The 22679-nt window shown below is 37.9% G+C and overlaps 4 protein-coding genes across 4 annotated transcripts; all 4 read left to right on the forward strand.

Annotated features, from left to right (window-relative positions):
* The first annotated feature begins 194 nt into the window (after positions 1-194).
* On the forward strand, positions 195-1145 carry LOC102827904 (taste receptor type 2 member 10-like). The gene has a single exon (XM_006866074.1). It carries the CDS (start codon positions 195-197, stop codon positions 1143-1145), a length of 951 nt encoding a protein of 316 aa, XP_006866136.1.
* Positions 1146-10182: 9037 nt separating this feature from the next.
* Positions 10183-11112, forward strand: LOC102828291 (taste receptor type 2 member 9-like). The gene has a single exon (XM_006866075.1). The coding sequence runs from the start codon at positions 10183-10185 to the stop codon at positions 11110-11112; it is 930 nt and encodes a 309-aa protein (XP_006866137.1).
* Positions 11113-13759: 2647 nt separating this feature from the next.
* On the forward strand, positions 13760-14689 carry LOC102828670 (taste receptor type 2 member 8-like). The gene has a single exon (XM_006866076.1). It carries the CDS (start codon positions 13760-13762, stop codon positions 14687-14689), a length of 930 nt encoding a protein of 309 aa, XP_006866138.1.
* A 4347-nt stretch (positions 14690-19036) lies between these two features.
* On the forward strand, positions 19037-19842 carry LOC102829068 (taste receptor type 2 member 7-like; the record flags this gene model as incomplete). Its single annotated transcript, XM_006866077.1, has 2 exons — positions 19037-19220; positions 19585-19842. Coding segments are annotated over exons 1-2 (442 nt in total), but the record flags the coding sequence as incomplete, so codon positions are not given.
* Between the last annotated feature and the right edge of the window lie 2837 nt (positions 19843-22679).

The following is a 22679-nucleotide window of genomic DNA, read 5'->3' on the forward strand; positions in this document are numbered from 1 at the left end:
AGATTTTATAGAAACAACTGGAAAGGTCTTTATGAAGATACTTCGGATCCCATCACAAGGCATCATTCAGCATTTTAAAATGTTTTTATAATAAACAAGAAGAAAATGATTCATAAAAAAGTTAATATCTGTCTCATTCTGCAGCAGATAATCTAAAATAGATGCAACAGAAACAGTATTAGAGGTCAGCAGAAATGTTAAGTGTCACGGAAGATATCCTCATTTTTATTGTGGTTTGTGAGACAGTGTTGGGGAGCTTAGGGAATGGATTTATTGGACTTGTAAACTGTATTGAATGTGTCAAGAATAAGAAATTCTCTGTGATTGGCTTCATTCTTGCTGGTTTGGCTGTTTCCAGAAGTTTCCTGATATGGATACTAGTTATAGATGGATTTTTAAAGACTTTTTTTCCAGATTTTTATGTCTCTAGTGGCTTAATTGAATGTATTAGTTACTTATGGATAATTATCAATCAATCAAGTCTCTGGTTTGCTACCAGCCTTAACATCTTTTATTTTCTGAAGATAGCAAACTTTTCCCACCACATTTTTGTCTGGTTAAAGAGTGGACCTAAGAGAGTCCTTCTCTTCCTTACAGGATCCTTGCTTATTTCATGGTTACTTTCCTTTCCACAAACGGTGAAAATTATTAATGGTCATAAAGCCCAGAATGGAAGCAGAGCCTGGCACCTTAACATGCATAAAACTGACTACTTTTTTAGCCAAATTTTAGTCAACCTGGGAGTCATTTTTCTCTTTACTGTCTCATTGATTGCATGTTTCTTGATAATAATTTCCCTTTGGAGACATAATAGGAGGATGCAACTGAATGCTACAGGGTTCAGAGACCCTAGCACAGACGCCTATATGAGAGCAACGAAAATGTTGATGTCTTTTATGGTCCTCCTTATTTTGTATTTTGTAGGTATTACCATAGAAGTTTCATGTTTTGTTTTGCCAGAAGAAAAACTGCTATTTTTATTTGGTCTGAGTGTCACACTCATCTATCCCTGGGGTCACTCATTTATCCTAATTCTGGGAAACAGCAAGCTAAAGCAAACTTCTTTGAGAGTACTGCAGCAATTAAAATGTTACAAGAAAAGGAAAAAATCTCAGTGTTCCGTAGCCATGTTTGGAGAAAAATAGATATTCTAGGAGATTAATCTGGTGTAAAAATCTTTGAAGATATGGTTCACATGTACCTCATTCTTGCACTGGTTTAAAATGTGCTGTCAGACGTCACTGAAATGTTCGATTACGGTGCTGAATACTTCTCAGAGAATCGCACTTTTCAGCAAGATTCAATTCTCACAAGTGAACTCAGTGATTCAATTAGGTTCCTGAGAGATCTTCTTTTCACACACTACTGGAGGAAAACCATCAGCTTGAAGACTATGCACTGTAAATAGTATGATGGTGGGAACAAGTATCTGATATAAGACTTTTCATTGTGCTTTACCTGACATCCTTGAAGAATTGATACAGTTTCACCAAGAACTAAAGAAAAAGAAAGACCAAGAACTATATACTCAATCTTGACCTTAAAGCCATGACAATGAGAGACAGAGACAGGGGAGCTTCTTTTATGTGTTCAATTTAATTCTCTAAAGGATAATTTGTATGCTCACTACTTAAATCCCAACATTTCCCCCCACAATGACATGGTCTTAGTATGATAGCCATAATGATATTAGTAGTAGATGTGGTTTTATGAAATATTGCTTAGGGAAGACAGCCTACAGGGGGGAGAAGAGATCAGAAGTACTCATTATTAAATAAAGCTTTGTCATTTTCAGATCCAGTGATTTGAGAGGAAGCAAAGGTCATGAATCAATTGAAATTGGGAAAAGATTGTTCTTGAAGTACAGATCCAAATAACTCGATATTGTCAATAAGATTATACCACAAAACTGAATCTAGGTAGAATTATTGTTAGGTATGAACTGTTCAGTTCTGTGGTTTTGCAAATATTCACATTCTCATACATCTACCTTCATACACAAAATTTTAAAAAACAACACTTTTCATTGTGAATTGGGAGAGGTTTACAGAGGAAATCAGTCTTTTCATTCAACAAGTCAAACCTGTTTTGGTTTTGTCCTTGACTGTAATCCCCACAATGTAACATCACTCATACTCTACTTCTGCCCTGTGTTGCCCACATCCATTCTTCTTTCTTTCATAACTCTCCTTGCCTTCTAAACTTTGTCCTTGGGCAAATGTTGCTTTTTGGATATTAAATGATTGATTGTTCTACGAGGGTGTACCTCCCTAGTGTTATTGTTCACTTTAAAGACCTGCCTATTATTTGGCTGAAAATTGAGGGACAGGGTGAGTTCAGTTCCAGGCCTGAAGGATGACTAAGGACCATAGTCTTAGAGATTTCATCAGTCTCATTTTGACCAGTGAGCATGGTCTTTTTTATGATTTTGAATTTTGTTCCACATAGTTTTCCCACTCTACCCAGAACCTTCTAATGTGATCCTTTCAGAGAAGTTAGTAGTGGTCGCTAGGCACCATTCTTCTAGTCTCAGGACCATGCAAGCTGAAGTTTGCATGATCCATTACTCTTTTGGACTGTTTCTTTGCAGCTTTGATTTTCTTCACTCTTCTTTTCTCTGTATGGAGAGATAGCTATAGGTGCACCTTAGATGGCAGATCTTGAGCTATTAAGACCCCAATCACTACTCACCAAAGTAAGATGTAGAACACTTTGTTTGTGGACTATGGTGTGCCAATTGGCCTGATGTCCCCCAACACTATGATCCTTAGCCCCCAGGTCCAGTGACAAATTCTTTCAAGGTGTTTGGTTATGATTAAGTTTTCATAACTTTGCTCCCTGCTTATACAAACTTTTAAATGTTGCTTTACAAGGTGAATTTTTATGCCCAACCCAGGATGTGAACTCAGCGACTTAGTTTGGTTATTTTAAAAAGTGTACACATCCTTATATTTATGGTTTGATACCTGAAAGATTTTTAAATAATTTGTTGTTAAGTGCTGGCGAGTCAATTCCGACCTATAGCAACCAAGGAGGAGCTGGTGAGCTTGAACCACTGACCTTGCAGTTCAAATGACTTTACAGTCTGACGCATTAGCCCACAGCACTACACCAGGACTCCTTTAAATAATGTTGTTGTTGCTGTTAAGTGCCATCTAGTCGGTTCTGACTCATAGCGACCCTGAACAGGGTTTCCAAGGCTGTAAATCTTTATGGGAGCAGAAAGCCTCATCTTTCTCCCGCAGAGCAGCTGGCAGTTTCAAACTGCTGACCTTGTGATTGGCAGCCCAATTCGTAACCACTATACTACCAGAGCTCCTTCCTTTAAATAATAGGGCTTAATAAATTCTCTATGTTAGATTTCCAAATCTGAAATTCTGTATTTTTATGCTAGTATTTTGGGGATGTACTGATAGAAATAGGGATAGAAAAACTAAAAAACCTAAGAGCAATACTCAGTTTCAACCAAATTTAACAGATTGTTTAGCACCTTAGTGATACTATGGCTTAAGCACTGAACTGTTAACTGCAAGGTTGGCAATTCAAACCCACCAGCTGCTCCAAGGGAAAAAAAATGAGGTTGTTTGCTCTTAAATTTTTATAGTCTTAGAAATCTTAAGGAGCATTTGTACACTGCCCTGTAAGGGTCCTATGAGTTAGAATGGACTCAATGGATTTGGTTTTTAAAAAGTATACTTTTTACACAAGTTATGTTACAACTTACTAATTTTCCATGCTTTTAAAAGGTATTTGTGATCATTATATTTGAGATAATTTGAGATACTCACTACTATGTCATTGTTGTTGTTAAATGCCATCGAGTTGATTCTGACCCATAGTGACCCTGTATAGGGTTTTCGAGGAGCAGCTGGTGAGCTTGAACCACCGACCTTGCAGTTCAAACGGCTTTGCAGTCTGATGCATTAACCCACAGCGCTACACACCAAGACTCTACTCACTACTATAGCTTACACTAATAGAACAGTTATTTGGTTAGCTAGAAAAATAGCCATTTTAATAAAAATCTGTATAGCCAAATTTTAATCCACTAGACAACTATAAAGCAGTTCTGGTAGCAGAGTGGTTATGAGTCAGACTGCTAAACTCAAGGTCAGCAGTTCAAAACCACCAGCTGTTCCATGGGAGAAAGATGAGGCTTTCTGCTCCCATAAAGATTTACAACCTTGGAAATCCTATGCAGGGTCACTATAACATGGAACTAACTCCACGGCACACCAGCACCACCAGGCAACTATAAAGAATAATGAGGAGCTCATGAACTATAACATGGATGAATCTGGAAAACATAAAAGACAGTATGCCAAATAAAATAAGTCAATCACAAAAAGACAAATAATGTATAGCCCCACTATTACAAAAAGTCAAGAATAGATATATACACAGAAAGCAAAGTTCTTTTATGGCTACCAAGGATGGGAGGGAAAAGAAGGAGAGTCACTTTCTAGATAGACATTTGATACATCTGATGATGGGAAAGGCAAGACCAAAAATCAGTGAAGTCAGCACAACTTGACAAAGACAATAAAGACACTAAGAAGTACACAAGAAAAAAGGGACAAATTTGGTAAATACTATGTCATATACAATTTTGCAGGAGTCTTGGTGTAACATTGTAGGATACATACTTGACCACAAGGTCTGTTTGAACCATAAGGTTGGTGCTTCAAATTCACCAGCAGCTCTTTGGAAACCCTATACAGGGTCACCATGAGTTGGAACCAGCTCGACGACATTTAACAACAACAATACAATTTTGCAGCAACAGCAAAAACAACTAAAAAATATGTGTGTGATTATGTAGGTAGTTATGAATGCACATAATGCATATGTGAGTAAATGCAGATACATATATAGGAGTGTCTGTAGGCATATGTTTGTACACATTTGTGTATATTGCATTTACATCCACATCAATAACAAGCCACATGGGAACACAGTTGCAAAAGCTTCCTAAACATATACAGACAGCTTGCAGGATTGATTATTTGGGTTGAAAGGTCTGAGACTGTAGTCTTTTTGGACTACTTAGTCAATTGGTGTAACATAGTACATAAGGATAATTCTAGTTTGCTGAGTAGCATCTAGGGTCTTAAAAGTTTATGAGCAGTCATACAGGGCCTTAACATCTTGAAGAGTTAACTATTGGTCTCTATATATACGGAGTAAAAGAGAATGAGGACATCAAATGCTCAAAGAAGAAATGCGTTCACAAGGTAAATAGCTGACATCAGTCACAACATTTTCTAACCTGAGACTAGAAGAAGTAGATGGTACCCAGCTACCACTACCAACCATTCTGATCAGAGACAGAATAGATAGTTCTAGATAGAACAGGAGAAAACTGTAGAACAGAACTCAAATTCCTAAAAAAAAAAGCAAAAAAAAAGCCAGATCTTCTGGACCAGTAGAGACGGGACCTAAGAGAGTGAACGTGAAACTGGAGCTATTTCTGCAGGTCACCTTCCAGTCAAATAACAGATTGGCATATAAAATAAACACTATTACCTATAACTAAGGAGCTCTGGTAGTGTAGTGGTTATGAATCGGGTTGTGAACCACAAGGTCAGCAGTTGGAAACTACCAACTGTTTCGCGGGAGAAAGATGAGGCTTTCTGCTCCTGTAAAGATTTATAGCCTTGGAAACCCTGTACAGGGTTGCTATGAGCTGGAACTGACTCCACAGCACATGACCACCATCACCTATAAGTAATGTGCTTTTAATAAGAAATGGGCTATATGAGACCAAATGGTCAATATTTAACCAAAAACAAAGATGAGAAGGTAATAAGGGAAAGAGAAACTAGATCAATGGAAACAAAACAAACAATGGAAATCATAAGCATGCTGACTGGGCACAGATCAGTAACTTTAAATTTTCCTCCAAAGATGAAAGGGACCAAGCTACTAAAGAATGAGGATGACAGCTACAGGATGGTGATACAGCAGTTTGTTAATGGCTTCCTTACTGAGACAATACCCATACCCACTTACAGGGAAGTAGGGTCTTTTATAACTCTAACCTGCAAAGGGTTTTTTGCCGGGACCCTCTACCTCCAAGGTGTTGCTCAAGAATGACTTTATATGTAGGAATGGGCTAGCAGCAATCAAGAGTGCAGCCATATTTAGTCTTGCAAACCTTATTCCTCTATAATTCTAAATGATGACATGGAACAATTAGTATAAAAATTATTAAAGGGAAATCTAATTTATTGTATAAACTTTCACCTAAAACACAATGGCATATAGTTGTTGTTTTTTTTTTTAATAAAAAGAATATATAAAGTTCACACCACAAAATGTAAATTTGAGTGGCTTTTAAATATATGAAAATATATTTGATCCCTAAACCCATCAATTTGGAAGAGGTGCAGCCAGAGTGCTCCTTGGAGGCCAAGATGGCTAAGCTTCGTCTCTCATACTTTGGACATATTGTCAGGAGGGACCAGTCACTAGAGAAGGATGTCATGCTGGGTAAGATAGAGGGTCAGAGAAAGAGAGGAAGACCCCCAATGAGATGGATCAGCCAGGTGGCATCATTGATGGCATCAAGTGTGGCAGCGGTAGTGAGGTTGGCCCAGGATCAGACATTATTTCGTTCTGCTGTGCATGGGGTCGCTATGAGTCAGTTCTGACTCGATGGCACCTGACAACAACAACAACAACAAACCCATCAAATGGATAAGCACTGGACTGCAAACCACAAGGTTGGCAGCTCAAGCCCACCAGGCTTTCTGTTCCTGTGAAACCTTTAAAACCTTGGAAACCCTACACATAGTTGCTGTGAGTAGAAATTGACTCCACAGCACTTAGCAATAATAATCACCACCCCATCAAACAGTCCCCAGTTTCTATACTCAGCGTGTGTTACTACAAATTGTGGTTCCGTGAATTTACTTGATATGGCTTTTCCACCCCATATTTTCTTAACTCCCACCAAATGATTGTGTTGTTGCTGTTGAGTACCATTGAGTCAGTTTGGATTCATTGTGATCCTGTTTAGGGTTTCCAAGGAGCACCTGGTGGGTTTGAACTGTGGACTTTGTGATTCCCAGTCCAGTGCTGATCCTACAATGCCACACCAGGAGTCCAAAAGATTGTGTTTGTTGTTGTTGTTAAGTGCCATCGAGTCAGTACTGACCCATACCACAGTGACCTTATGCACAGCAGAACGAAACACTGCCTGATCCTGGGCCAACCTCACCACTGTTGCCACACTTGAGTCCATCAAGGCTGCCACTTGGCCAATCCATCTCATTGTGGGTCTTCCTCTTTTTCTCTGACCCTCCACCTTACCAAATATGACCCTTCTCCAGTGACTGGTCCCTCCTGACAATATGTCCAAAGTATTAGAGATGAAGTTTGGCCATCTTGGCCTCCAAGGAGCACTCTGGCTGCACTACTTCCAAAATGGATCTATTGGTTCTTTTGGCAGTCCATGGCACTTTCAATATTCTCCTCCAAAACCATAACTCAAAGGCATCAATTTGTCTATGGTCTTCTTTATTCACTGTCTAGCTTTCTCATGCATATGAGGTTATTGAAAACAACATGGCTTGAGTCAGGCGCACCTTAGTCCTCAAGCTGACTTCTTTGCTCTTCAATACTTTAAAAAGGTCTTGTGCAGCAGATTTGCCTAATGCAATACGTTGTTTTATCACTTGACTGCTGCTTCCGTGGGTGTTGATAGTTGATCCAAGAAGAATGAAGTCCTTGACAAGTTCAATCTTTTCTCCATTGATAGGAATGTTGTTTATTGGTCCAGCGGTGAGGATTTTTGTTTTCTTTACATTGAAATGTAATCCATATGGAAGGCTGTGCTCCTTGATCTTCATCAGTAAAAAAAAGTTTAAAAATCAGTTAAAAAAGATTGTGTAGGACCATGCAAATAAGGTGCAAAGGATGCTAACACCAGGATTGGTAAATTTTGCCATCCTAGTAGACTTAAATGGGCTCTGGTAGCATAGTGGTTAAGAGTTGGGCTGTGAATCGCAAGGTCAGCAGTTCGAAACTATCAGCTGTTCCGCAGGAGAAAGATGAGGTGTTCTATTCCTGTAAAGACTTACAGCCTCGGAAACCCTGCACAGGGTCACTGTGAGCTGGAATTGACTTCACGGCACACGGCCAGCCAGCCAGCCAGTAGACTTAAAAAGAGCCATCTCAGAAGCAGGAACAGATGAACCAGGATCATCAATATAGAAGAGCCATGAGTGGAGTTTTAGATCCTTGCCTAGAAAAATGGTAGCAGCAGAGGTTGTTGTTGTTGTTATGTGCCATCGAGCCGTTTCAGACCCATAGCGACCCTGTATAGGGTTTCCGAGGGTGTCAATCTTTACGGGAGTAGAAAGCCTAATCTTTCTCCCGCGGTGCAGCTGGTAGTTTCGAACTGCTGACCTTAAGGTTCGCAGCCCGATTCGTAACCACTACGCTACCAGAGGTAGAAGCATGGAAAGTAAGAGCAGCTGTGGGCTTCCTTACCCATGGACCTAGTAAAGCTGAGTGCCAACAAGCAGGAGGCTGGCTTGCAAAATGTGCCCTATCGGCATTTACTACAGTGCTAAAGAGCTTTGTACCACTTGCCTGAGAAGGGCGGAGTCTGAGGGGCCACATGGCTGAGAGACCAAAGACATGAGTCAGGTGTGCCTGCCTTCAGCAGAGAAAAGGCATTCCTGACTGGACAACTGTTACATCCTGAGTTATTTCTGATCCTGAATTGTACCCTGTTCACTTCTTTAATAAGCCCAATAATCATATTGTCTATGAGTTCTGTGTGGCCATTGCAAAGGATTATCAGACCCAGATGTGAAGCAGGGAGTGCTATGGGAGGGAAGCTTGGTCAAAGAAGAGGGCAAAGAAGGTTGAACTGGGGAGGCATGTCTAACCTCTGCTTCATAGGAATCTGCCTTGGCAGATTTTAAGTTTGATTCTCCCCCATTGCAAAGCCAGAAGAAGTCAGACCTGGCCTACCTGCCATTTTGTACTAATATTCTCAGAATATATGTGTAAATGATGTGCAAATGCTACAACATTTATTTGAGATCATCTCATGACCTTTCTCTCTGACAGAGTAGAATGTTATGCCAAAGTTGGAAAGTCTCCAGATTGTGTGTTACATTGGTGAAATATTGAAGCCAATGGAAGACAATCTCAATATAAAGCTAGTTCTCTGTTTTATAGATTTAGATGTTATGTATTTTAAATCATAAAACCAAAAAGATGTTATAAAATACAAAAAATCTGATCAGGTACATGTTTTGCCTTTTAAATGGATATCTGTTCTTATAAAAGCATTATCAAGAAGATTATAATCATTTTATCAAATCAAATAGATTGCATGTACATAGAAATTCTGAGGTCGAATTCTAAGAGGTGTTGATTGACACACTAGAGTATCTTCAATACTCATTCTCCATATTGTTGGACAAAAGAGCTAGAAATTGAATAACTGAGAACTTGAAAGATAGTTCCTTGCCCCACCTCAGGTGACTGGGAAAGTGTTTCATATGTTTATGAACATTTTGAAAATATATTGAATAAAGTCAAAGATAACAAAAAGCCTTTGTTGAGAAAATTCACTTTCTAGACAAAGTTCTTGGCAAGACAAATGCAAGAAAAACACTACTGTCCTAGCTGAACTATCCTAATTAATGAACTCAATGTTTAAATTATTATTGATGTTCTACACTTCTAATTCACTGATTATTTTTTAAGTCCCCAGATTTGCATTTGTACAGAAAAGACCAGTTTGTGGAAACTTTACAAGTAATTTGAAAATGTAATGATGCCAAGCTATTTTCCAACTAAGAGAATCCTTCTGGAAATTTGTAGTGCACAGCTCAGATTGTTGACTCTACAATACACAGAGCTTAAAATAAGAAAGAATTTGCAAATCCAGGAAATCAGATCCATTCCCATTTGCATTGGAGAGCCTTTCAATCATCACTACACAGGATGGAAATTGCTGATCTCAATCACTGAAGTCTTTAGGCAATTCTAATCCAGAGCAGAATCTTCTTGACCTGAATCACAGCTGACAAAGGGGATGGAGAAAAACAATTGCAGTGTGTCCTAAGTGGCAGATATATTTATCATTCTTCAGTGACCAATTGCAGTGGGAAATCAATTCACCATCAGTGATATTCAAAGTCAGAACTCTCTGCTGACATGCCAAGTACAGTGGAGATCATCTATATGATCCTGATTGCTGGTGAACTGGCTTTAGGGATTTGGGGAAATGGATTCATTATAATGGTTAACTGCATTAGCTACCTCAAAAAGCGAGATACCTCCTTGGTTGACATCATCCTGGTTAGCTTGGCCAGCTGCAGAATCTGTCTGTTGTGTGTAATAACTTTAGATGGTTTTATCATAGTGCTGTCTCCAGATACACATGCTAATGATGAAATGATGTACATTTTGGATGTTTTCTGGACACTAAGCAATCATTCAAATGTCTGGTGTACTTCTTGCCTCAGTATCTACTATTTGCTCAAGATAAGCAATATCTCCCATCCGCTTTTCCTCTGGCTGAAGCAAAATATTAACATGGTCATCCTTGGCATTCTTCTTGGGTCCTTTCTTGTCTCCTTACTTATTAGTGTTTCAATGGACTGCTGTTTGTATAATGATTTCCAGTATCACTTGAAGGACAATAATGAAGAAAATAGAACTTTGGAACTCAAAGTGAGTAAAATTCCGAATTCTTTGCAATCGGTGTTCCTGAACTTAGGGGCTGTAGTGCCCTTTATTTTATCTCTGATGTCATTTCTCTTGTTACTTTTCTCTTTAATTAGGCACACCAAGCAGATGAAACATCATGCCATAGGGTCCAGAGACCCCAGTGCAGAGGTCCACATGAGGGCCATAAAGGCAGTGGTCATTTTTCTGGTCCACTTCATTCTGTACTATACACTCTTTCTGATGCTTACCTCTAGCTTTCTGATTCCCCAAAGCAAATTAGTGGTGATATTTGGTGGTATAATAACTGTCATTTTCCCATCAAGCCATTCATTCATCCTGATAATGGGGAACAGGAAGCTGAGGGGAGCTTTTCTGAAGGTGCTAAGGTTTGTGAAGGGTCTCACAGCCCTATGATCCATAGAGAACCCTGAAGAGACTTGAATTAAAGGAGAAAGAATCAACTAAAGATTTTCTTCTTTATCTCAAGTGATTGTATTTTTTTTTACCCCTTACATGCTATGGGAAATTAATATGTATCATTATTCTTTCATCACATTTCTGTCTTGCTTATTTTTTAATGTAATGTTATAATTGAACCACTATGATTTCTTTGTCCTTACGGGAAAAAGTAATCTGAATTCACACTGTTTTCATATCATTGCCTAAATACAAAGACTTCTGCTGCTTTCTGCCATATTACTGGTAAAACAAGGAGCCCCAGTGGCACAGTGGTGAAACATTCAGCTGCTTGAACCCACCAGCTCTGTGGTTTGAACCCACCAACCATTCTGTGGGAGAAAAGACCTAGTGATATCCTCTCATAAAGATTCACAGCTTAGAAAACCCTATGGGGGAAGTTCTGTCCTATGCTGTTGTAAAGTACCATGAAGTTGGTTCTAACTCATAGAGACCCAGTATTGGATTTCTGAAGAGCAACTAGGGAGTTTGAACCACCGACCCTGCAGTTGAAACTAACCATGCAGTCAAGCACTTTATCCTGCACGCTACACCAGGACTCCAAATAGGAAGTCACTTTAAATTGGAATCAACTCTACAACACACAGTATCAACACTGGGAAAGGCTTTGAACTCAGTGAGTAAAAGAATTTCAGGTAAACAAGCTGTGGGGAAGGGATTTTAGAACACATCAGTCCCTCCAATAAAATCAGTCATGTAAAAATCAGTCTATTTTGTCTGAATTAAAAGCCAGTTCTTACCTTTTCCATCCCAGTCCATTAATTTTTTAATGGTCTGTGCTGATCAGAAGGGAAGAAAAAAAGATTTGATGAGCTTCTGCCTTGGGGCAAGTATGATATAGGAAAAGTAGTATGAGCTCAAGAAAGAAGGTTTAACCAGAGGAAGGTTTGTACCATTAAGAATGTATATACCAGAGGCACCTTGGGAAAGAAGACTGAGAGTTATAATGATCAAGTTGGTGAGGACAGTTTTAGCAGTCAGTCTCAATGCTCTTTCTTTGCAATGCTCTTTCTAAACTTCTGGACTCTGGAGTTTTTCTGTTTTCTTCTTCATGTTTCCTTTTTCTCTATTTTGCTTGCAGTAATATTTTCTAAATAACTAGGTTTCTTTTAAAATATAAATTTCATGCTTTCCTGGTACCTATCAGGCAAATGTTAAGAAGTAGGGAAAAATAACAATGCTGTTTACATTGGAATAAAAAAATCAAAACTTTAGTTTATTGTGATTTGTGTTGCCTAGAGGTAAATTTCTTATGGGCTAACTCATGTTTCCCCTAAAAAGAATAAATCTAGTTAAGTGAATTTAATACATCCACTCCTCATTTACCAATATGGTCATCTTCCAAAGACCAGAGTCTTATGTGAAAAGAGGTGTTAGGAGAAAGTGAAAGATGACTACATCAGATCATAAAATGAAGGCTGACTATATCATCACATACTTCCAAACCACTCGAAGTCTTGGCCGAGCCAGCACTACTCTTGCCTTGCACCTCACATTCATTGTTGCCAGATATAGAGTTAATATACAAAATAGTTGCATAGTAGATTTTTCACTATTGTCGTAAATGTGAAATGTCAGATAAAATAGTTGATAGTGAGGAGTAGGCATTGTAGAATAATACAGTTCCCTGGGAGAGGTTTTCTTTTAGGAAAAAAAAAGAATTGTTTATTTGTTGATATGATATTTAGAGAAATAACTACAATGTTGACTGTATAATCATATAAATATCTTTTCTAGTTGATTGGAACTAGATAAAAATAAAGTGTTTATTTCTTTAATTTTATATGAAAATGCTTTTTATCTAAAAGTCAGCATGCCAATAATTGAATTATAGTGGAGAACACATCTCATATTAAATAAAACTAAAAATATCAAATCTTTATCTGACATCTTTTAAGTCTACTAAACAACTATGCAGAGGGTGATTCTTATTAAACATTGCCATGTACCTGCCTGACTAATAATACTGTCATTTAGAATTGGATTTATATCATAGCCTTCCTTAATCAACCATCAAAATAAAGACCAAAGCTATTATTCTGCATCTCAATAATGAATGTTAATTCTCTAGAGTTTGATTGTACCCACTGTTTTGAAAACTAAAGTTAATTTCCATCTAGAGAAACTGATTTGTGGGTAATTTATAACTTATGGTGATGAAAATTAGGTTTTATTTGCAATTTCTAATTTTTATTAAGCATGTTTTAGTGGCTCCATATTCAAAACTCAATTTGCATAACAAAATAATTGCAAATTCACGAAATAAAATCTTGTTGCTTTTGCATGAGAGAAAACCGTTTCAGCCAACAGTTTTACTTACCACTCACTACAAGGTAGTTAATTGTCATTTGCCCAGGCTACAAATAGCTGCTTGAGCTGTTTGTTTGCAGCCATTGGTTCATTTAGTTTTTATGACTGTAGAAACAATCCTATGTCAGAGGCGAGCTGGGCACTTTCAGGAATGATATCAAAGTGAAAATGATGACAGGTGAAAATTCTGTTCTATAATTTGAAGATTTTATTTCTCATTCTCCAACTGGTCATCTGCAGTGACATTTGAGATCAGCGTGTTCTCTGTACAAACATGCTCAATACAGAAGTCAGCATATTTATGATCATAACAAATGGAGAATTTATAATAGGAGTATTGGGGAATGGATTTATTGGACTAGTAACCTTCAGTGACTGGGTTAAGAAGAAAAAACTCTCCTCAATTGACTACATCCTCACCAGTTTAGCTTTCTCCAGGATTTGCCTGATCTGTATAATAGTCCTAAATTTCAACATGAATATATTCTATCCTGATTCATTAATACCGGATCAAGCCAGCATAGTCAATGATACCTTCTGGACGTTCAGCAATCACTCAAGTAGCTGGTTTGGCACTTGCCTCAGTGTCTTCTATCTCCTCAAGATAGCCAACTTCTCCCATCCACTTTTTCTCTGGCTGAAGTGGAGAATTGATAGAGTCATTGTCCATCTCCTGCTGGGTTGCTTGGCTATCTCCTTCTTGATCTTCCTTACACTAGTAATGATAATGATTGATTATTATAGATTTCATGTCATTGCAGAACCAAAAAACAACCTGACTGAACTGTCCTATGTGAATAGAAATCGTCCAAATAATGTCCTGACTCAGTTTACCTTGCTGGGAATTGTTCCATTTACTGTGTCATTGATTTCACTTTTCCTTTTGATGTTATCCCTTCGGAGACATTGCAAGCAAATGAAACACAGCGCTACAGGCTATAGAGACCCCAGCACAGAAGCCCATGTAGGAGCTATGAAAACTGTGGCTTCATTTCTCTTCCTTCTTTCTATATACAATTTGTCTGCTTTATTGATGGGCTTTTTCCACCGTGTGACAGATCAAAAACAAGCTTTGTTGTTTGCAGAGACTATAGCCATTCTTTATCCTTCAGGCCACTCACTTATTTTGATTCTTGGATCTAAAAAGCTGAGGCAGGCATCTGCCAGGATGCTGATATGTAAAAAAACAACCTGCCTGGTGTAAAATCTTAAATTTAAAATGGATTTTAAAAGTATTTCTTTTTTTCCCAATAAATATGTAATTTTCTTATATGCTTATTCTCAATATTTTCAAGTTACTCTATTTATTTTGTATGCCTGTTTTACGTTTATTGAGCCCTATTAGCAACCTATGAGCTTTCTGGGTGGTACAAAGGGTTTGCAGCGTAGTGGTTACGAACTGGGCTGTGAGCCGCAAGGTCAGCAGTTTGAAACTACCAGCCACTCCGCGGGAGAAAGATGAGGCTTTCTACTCCCGTAAAGATTTTACGCCCTCGCAAACCCTGTACAGGGTCGCTATGAGTCGGAATCGACTCCACGGCACATAACAACAACAACAAATCTAAAAAGGAGGCCTGATAGCGTAGTGGATTACTGCTAACTGCAAGGTCAGCAGTATGAATCTACCAGCCGCTCCACGGCATTTATGATGAGACTTTCTCTGCTCCCGTCAAGATTCACAGCGTCAGAAACCCTACAGGGTCGCTGTGTGTCAGAACAAATTCGACGATACACCACCACCACCACTAACTTCAAGGTTAGTAATTCTAACCCACCCCGTGGAAGAAAGATTTGGCAATCTGAGTCTGTAAAGATTACAACTAAGGAAACCTATGGAGCAATTCAACTTGGCAACACAAGGACTTGACAGTAAAGGTTTTAACTATTTTGTTTTGTTTTGAGAGGTTTTGCGGTAAACTCCCTCTCTTCCAGATACTTCAGAATGTTTACATTTCTCTTTTTGTCCTCTCACTGAAATGTAAGACATTTACTGCTTAGTTAAATTCCTAGGCGATTTTCCTTTGAACCATGATAAAGACTACCTGAGATGCACTTCCTGGTTTCTCCTTTAATTTTTCATAGTTCTTGAATTTTATAAAATTAGTAGTTAACTTTAAAAATTTTTCTCGTTTGTCCAAAATCATTTCCGTCTCTTAGGTGTTCTCCCTTCAGAGCTCTGCTGAGTCATGCAGGTTGAGTTTATGAACCAGGACGTGAGATCTCCCTTGTCCTGTGTCTGATGCAGTCCCCTGGTCATATATATCATCTCTCTTTCCAATTGAGTGAGGCTTTAGGTGGTCTCCCAAGTAATTATCTCCCGGTTCTGGCACCTGCTATTCATTTCTCTTGAAATTAAATTTTTCCTCATATATCTTGCTTTTCAGGTAGAACCCGGATACAAATTGAACTCATTCCAAGAACTCTCTCTAAAGGAATCAATTTTTCTAAGTCTTTACAAGTCTGGTAAAAGGATGGGGACAAATAATGTGGGTCAAACAACTTACTTCACTCCCTTTCCTAAACATCATCTACAAGGTTCTTTTCACTTCAGAAAAGAAAACTAATTGTGAAAAAAATAGTATCGTAACATAGCCATACACTGCCATGAAAAAAAAGTAGCACTGTGGGATAAGGCACTGGTCTAGAAAGTCAGTTTTAGCCACGAGGTCGGCAGTTCAGAATCACCAGTCACTCCTCGGAAACCCTATACAGGGTTGCTATGAGTCGGAACTGACATGACAGTATTTAATAACAGCAATGTCCATAATGAAGCCCATAAATGGAGTTGCTAGGCAATGCACAGTATTAAGAGCTCAACTATTTGCAAAAAAACCTGGCGGTTCCAATCCACCCAGAAATATTTCAAATACAGTCTTGGTGATCTGCTTCTGAAAGATCAGAACCACAACTTTTCTAATTCTTGAGTTTTGTATGTGTCTCTGTGCAGTGAAGGACATTTGAAAGTCTGTATCAATATATTCTACAAATGTGGTTGTTAATCATTGTGTGCCATCGACTCGGTTGACTCATAGCGACCCTGCATAGGGTCTCCAAGAACAGCCGGTGGGTTCGAATGACCTCCTTGTGATTATCAGTCCATTGCTTATCCTACAGTGCTTAACCTGTAAATTCTATGCTGGAATGAAGTTTATATTCTTCTTGCAGTTTTAGATAAAATAATGTTTTATGAGATAAGTGCTCTGGGAAGATTTCCTCCTATTAGCCTGAAGTCCTTTCTTCCATGTTTGTTTTTTGTTTCACTCTATCAATGATCTCTAGTGACCACAATGAATGGAGTTAAAAGCAGCCTGCTTATGACAAAATGCTCTCCTGTAAGTTTTATTTTCTTAACTATAGGATCTCTGGTAGTGTAGTGGTTACGAATTGGGCTGCTAATCTCAAGGTCAGCAGTTTGAATCTACTAGTCACTCCATGGGAGAAAGATGAGGCTTTCTGCTCCCTTAAAGAATTACAGTCTCAGAACCCTATACAGGCTGGCTATGAGTCAGAACCACGGCATATAACCACCACCACAGCATTCCTAGAGTGCCCATGTTATACATCACTGACAAAGTATCAAATCCACACTTATTTGCAATAAAACAAATGTTTAGTCTAAAATATATTTTAGGGAAGATATTATAGTAGCTGTGAACATGCTATGTATGTTCTAATAGTGTCACTAGGTCAGGAATTACTGCCCAAATCAGAGGATAGCAGTCAACTGTGTAATGGTTACATTAAAAGGTAATATGTCCAAAAGTCAGTGCAGGAGTGAAAATTTGTTTTTAAAGGAAGGATGAGAGAATGCGTGTGTCCATAGGAAGGTAGGAGTTCCCTGGAATGACTCTATGGAAATATTATGTAGCATCGTGTTTCTCAGTAACTCTAAATTAGAGAAGCTATTTCAAAACAAAGCTAGATCTTCAAAGCTATTTGTTTAAAGTGTTCAAGAGCCAAGATATCCATTTGAGGACTAAAGTACACCTGACCCAAGCAATGGTATTTTCAATAGTCTCATATGCGTGTAAAAGTTAGACAATGAATAAGACAGACCATAGAAGAACTGATGCCTTTGACTCATGTGTTGGAAAAGAATATTAAAAGTACCATAGAATGCGAGAAGAACAAATCTGTGTTGGAAGAATTACAACCACAGTGCTCCTTAGAAGCCAGGATGGCCAGACTTCATCTCTCATACTTCGGACACATTATCAGGAAAGATCAATCCCTGGAGAAGGACATTATGCTTGATGAAGTGGAGCGACAGCAAACAAGAGGGAGAGCCCCAGTGAGATGGATTGGCACAGTGGCAACAGCAGTGGGTTCAAGCGTAGCAGCAGTTGGGAGGTTGGCGCCCGACCGGGTGGTGTTTTGTTCTGTTGTATATAGAATCACTGTGGCTCAGAACTGACTCCACACCACCTAACAACAACAATGAATTTCAAAACAATAAAAGATGAGATCAATTTAATCAGACTCCTGCCTAACAGGACAGAATGTTTAAGAGCCAAGGTACTCAGATATATTTTGATAAGGTCAAAGGATGGGGAGTAAAAAGAAACAGAACTTCTCTTTCTTTCGTACATACAATTACCCTTGAGAAGATCTTAAAAGAACAGGAAAAATCTAAAAATAGTTGATATTCTCTTATTTTTGTGGTTGTTATCATGACCCCTTCACCTTATTATACATAGCTTTACAAACTAAGTGATCATTTACTGTCCTTTGACTTTTAAGAAAATGCGTTGTTTTAAGAGACCTACCTTATGGCAAACAATTGCTTATCTGAACAAACAAGATAAATGAGCTAATCGACTTCTTTTGGAACCAAATTATCTGTATTTCTTGTGTACCTTTTAAATTCCTGGATGTGGGCTCAAATTTCAGATCCTTTACTAATAATTCTGCTTATCAACAGAATGAAGGTTCCTCACCAAATTAAAAAAATTACTTATTTTATATTCACAAGAGATGCTTGAGGTGCAAATTTATCAGATAAAATATGGGACACTGGTTAATTTGAGTTTCAGAACTTCCCAGAAGTATTAATCCCATGCAACTAGAGGTGTGAAGCATTATTGATTGTTTATCTGCAATTTAAATTTTACTGGGTATACTGTTTGTATCTGCTAAATCTGGCAACACTTTTAAGGTTACTAGTATGTATCACAGATGAATGAATCTGAAATTTATAAAATTTAGCTTTAGAAGAGTAGTACATAGCCATGAAAGGAAATGAGCTCCATTTGCATCTTAGCAAACAGTAGCTCAGCCTAAATTTAACCATGTATGGAAAGTACAACCTGCTGAGAAGGTAAAGAAAATTCAGTACCCAGGCCTGGCAGGGATCACCAAGCATGTGGTTTGTAAAGATTAACCAGGATTTAATGACAGTAGCAACAGTCTTCATTTATTGTTCCAGTCTCCATCACAAGATAGACCACAAGAAAAACGGTAAAGAAAATAACAGCAAAATCTAAGAAGCAAGTGTAAATATCATACTTCATCAGGTCAACAAGAAACAAATAGGATATTTGTCTATCAAAACATGCCAGTTAGAGTGGAGAGCATATTAATGCTCATAGCAGCTGGAGAGTTTTCAATAGGGATACTAGGGAATACATTCATTGCTTTGGTAAACTGCATGGACTGGATCAAGAACAGGAAGATTGTCTCCATTGATTTAATCCTCATAAGTCTGGCCATTTCCAGAATTTGTTTATTATGCATAATACTATGAGATTGCTTTATATTGGTGCTGTATCCAGATGTCTACACCTCTGGCAAACAAATGAAAATCATTGACTTCTTCTGGACATTAAACAACCATTTAAGTGTCTGGTTTGCCACCTGCCTAAGTGGTTTTTATTTCTTCTATGTAGCTACTTTTTCCATCCCTTATTCCTTTGGATAAAGTGGAGAATTGACAGGATTATTCTCTGGATCCTGCTGGGATGCTTGTGCTTCCCTTTGTGTGTGAGCCTCCCAGTTACTGAGAATTTGAATGATGATTTCAGACTTTGCGTCAAAGCAAAGTGGAAAACAAACTCAATGTTGAGATGCAGAGTAAGTAAAGCTCAATATGCTTCCACCAAGATGCTTCTCTAGCTAATAACCTTACTCCCTTTTCTATGTCCTTGATCTCATTTCTCCTCTTGATCCTCTCCCTATGGAAACACACAAGGCAGATGCAGCTAAATGCAACAGTGTGCAGAAACCCCAGCACGGTTGCTCATGTGGGAGCCATGAAAGCCATCATCTCCTTTCTCCTCCTCTTCATAGCCTACTATTTGGCCTTTCTTGTAGCCACCTCCAGCTACTTTATGCCAGAGACAGAATTAGCTGTGACCTGGGGTAAGCTGATAGCTCTAGTCTAGCCCTCAAGCCATTCGTTTATCCTAATTCTGAGGAACAACAGATTAAGACAAGCATCTTGAAAAGTGATGGGAAAAGTAAAGTATATCTTAAAAAGAAGAAAAGTCTGTCACATATACAGATCTAAAGAAAGACGACTGTATTTTGGAACCAAGGAAGACAAGATGGGTCTTAATTTTCTTGGGATTTTGCATTAATATTTGTTTCATATTTCATGTTTAGTTCATTTTAGAATTAACTTATAAATTAAGAAATATGTAGAGATGACATTGACTTTCTTTGTGTGTGTGTATCTATCTATATCTTTCGTTTTCCTTTATTTCTGTCTTTTCAGAGTTTGCTTTGTTGTTTTATTAAAATACTTCAAAATAAATAGAAGTTACTATCCCAATACAATCTGTGATGTGAGAGCATTTTCGTACTTCTTGTTATTAGGTGCCATCTAATCAGTTTCAACTCATAACAATCTTATGCACGACAGAATGAAACACTGCCTGGTCCTGTGCCACACTCACAATTGTCATATGTGAGCCCACTGTTGCTGTCACTGTGTCAATCCATCTCATCCTCTTTTTCGTTAACCCTTTACTTTACCAAGCATAATATCCTTCTCTAGAGAGTGGTCCTTCCTAACAAAATGACCAAAATGTAAGAGACAAAGTTTCTCCATCCTTGCATCCAAGAAGCTATCCAGCTGTTATTTTTCCAAAACAGATTGATTGTTTTTCTGGCAGTCGATGGTACTTTCAAGACTCTTCTCCAAAACCATAATTTAAATGCATCAATTAGCTTTTGCAGTCATATGAGGCCACTGACTCTACCATGGCTAGCATCAGATGGTCTTTAGTCCTCATAGAGACAACTTTGCTCTTTAACACTTTAAAGAAATCTTTTACAACAAATTTGCTTAGTGCAATACATCGTTTGATCTCTTGACTGCTGCTTCCATGAGTGTTGATTGTGGATTTAAGTAAAATGAAATATTAGACAACTTAAATCTTTTCTTCATTTGTTGCTGTTGTTAATTGGTCCCAACTCACAGCAACCGTGTATAGGATTTCTGAGGACCAGCTGGTAAGTTTGAATAGCCAAGCTTGTGGTGCACACTTCAGTGTTTATAAAGATGTTATTTATTGGTCCAACTGTGAGGACTTTTGTTTTCTTTACTCTGAGGTACAGTCCATACCAAAAGCTGTATAGTCTTTGATCTTCATTAGTAAGTACTTCAAGTCCTCTTTACTTCTAGCAAGCAAGATTGTGTTATCTGCATATCACAGGTTGTTAGTGAATCTTCCTCCAATCCTGATGCCACATTCTTCTTCAAACAGAGAGACAACTAGTGGATTTTCATGCTTAATTCTAAGTAAGTCCTCCAGATGCAAAGTTGCATGGTGATTTCAGGACAACTGTAATAGTATCTTGCAGTTATTTGCATTCCTGTGAATAGCAGCTGGCTTATTCTTGTGACCCTAGTAAGATTCTTCTTGTCAGACAATCCAACTAAACGCCATCTTTGGAAAAGACTCAATAGAATGACAATTTTTAATCAAATAATGTGGAACCCTATGAATGTGGCAGAAATTACTGTCAATATTATCAATTATTAACATGACACAATGAAGGCATAAATTATCATTAAAATAAATTGTTGTTATAGAGAGTAGGAAGATTATTTTAGATTCATAGATTAATGAAAGAAGGACACTGTATAGATGTGAGAAAGAAGAGTGTATGCAGTAAATTCCTATAAAATAAGGTTGGCAAAAGAAAGAGCCTAAATAGAACTACTTATGGCATATTAAAAGACATTTATCCACAAAAAGACAATGTGCAAGTTTGATTTAGAAAACTAGGAATGCACTGGTAGCTTTCAAGATGCAACTGTCAGTTAATGGAAGAATGCGTAAACCAAGGTTGGTGCATCCACACAGTGGAATACCATGCTGCATGAAAGAATATTGAGTCTGTGAAACACTTCATAACATGGATGAACCTGAAAGACATTAGTTATACTGAATGCAGTTAGTCAATCACAAAAAGACAAACGTCATATGAGACCACTATTGTAAAAATTCAAGAAAGGTTTTTCATACTAAAAGAAACATTCTTTGATGTTTACTAGCGATAGGAGGGAAGATGGGGGTGGGGGAGGCATTCACAAAGAAAAAGAAGGAAAACCTCCACATAAAAACCCTAAACTATCGAAGGAAATATTGATTCAGTACAAACCATCTCTGCACCTGGAGGAATATGGCTTTAATCGTACATATGTAAATCACCAATGAAATCTCTAGTTGTGACCATTCCATCAAAAGCACATCATTTGTGTTGTAGCAAAGAAAACTTTGGGTGATGAGTTCTTCTACTAACCAGTGCAGGTTAATAATGAGCATTGTGTGCAGAAAACCAAATATTTATAAATAAAGAGAGATTAAATATCATAATCAATAAATGTATTTAAAATAAAAATTGTATTTACTCTAGTTGATTATGTTAATTTTTCTTCTCTGAGATTTGATGGTGCAAAAGTTAAACATTGTTTGCTTTGACAAATTAAAGATTTCCTGAGTGTCTCATAAATTAAAGAAACAATAGAAAATTAAATGAACAACCTTACATTCTTTTTAGGATTGCCTGAAAGAGTACTTGCTCAGTTCCCATCCAAGCATAGTCCCAGTGTGTATGGATTTCTGGGCATTGGCAACAATGAAATAAACAAACAAATCCCAATGACTACTTGAAATCTTGGAAGTTCCATGTTATATTGTAGGCCCTAGAAACTTGGCCAGCCATTTATATTACAAATATATTGCTGT

Source organism: Chrysochloris asiatica, unplaced genomic scaffold (assembly GCF_000296735.1).
Source record: "Chrysochloris asiatica unplaced genomic scaffold, ChrAsi1.0 scaffold00086, whole genome shotgun sequence".
NCBI classification, from domain to species: Eukaryota; Metazoa; Chordata; class Mammalia; order Afrosoricida; family Chrysochloridae; genus Chrysochloris; species Chrysochloris asiatica.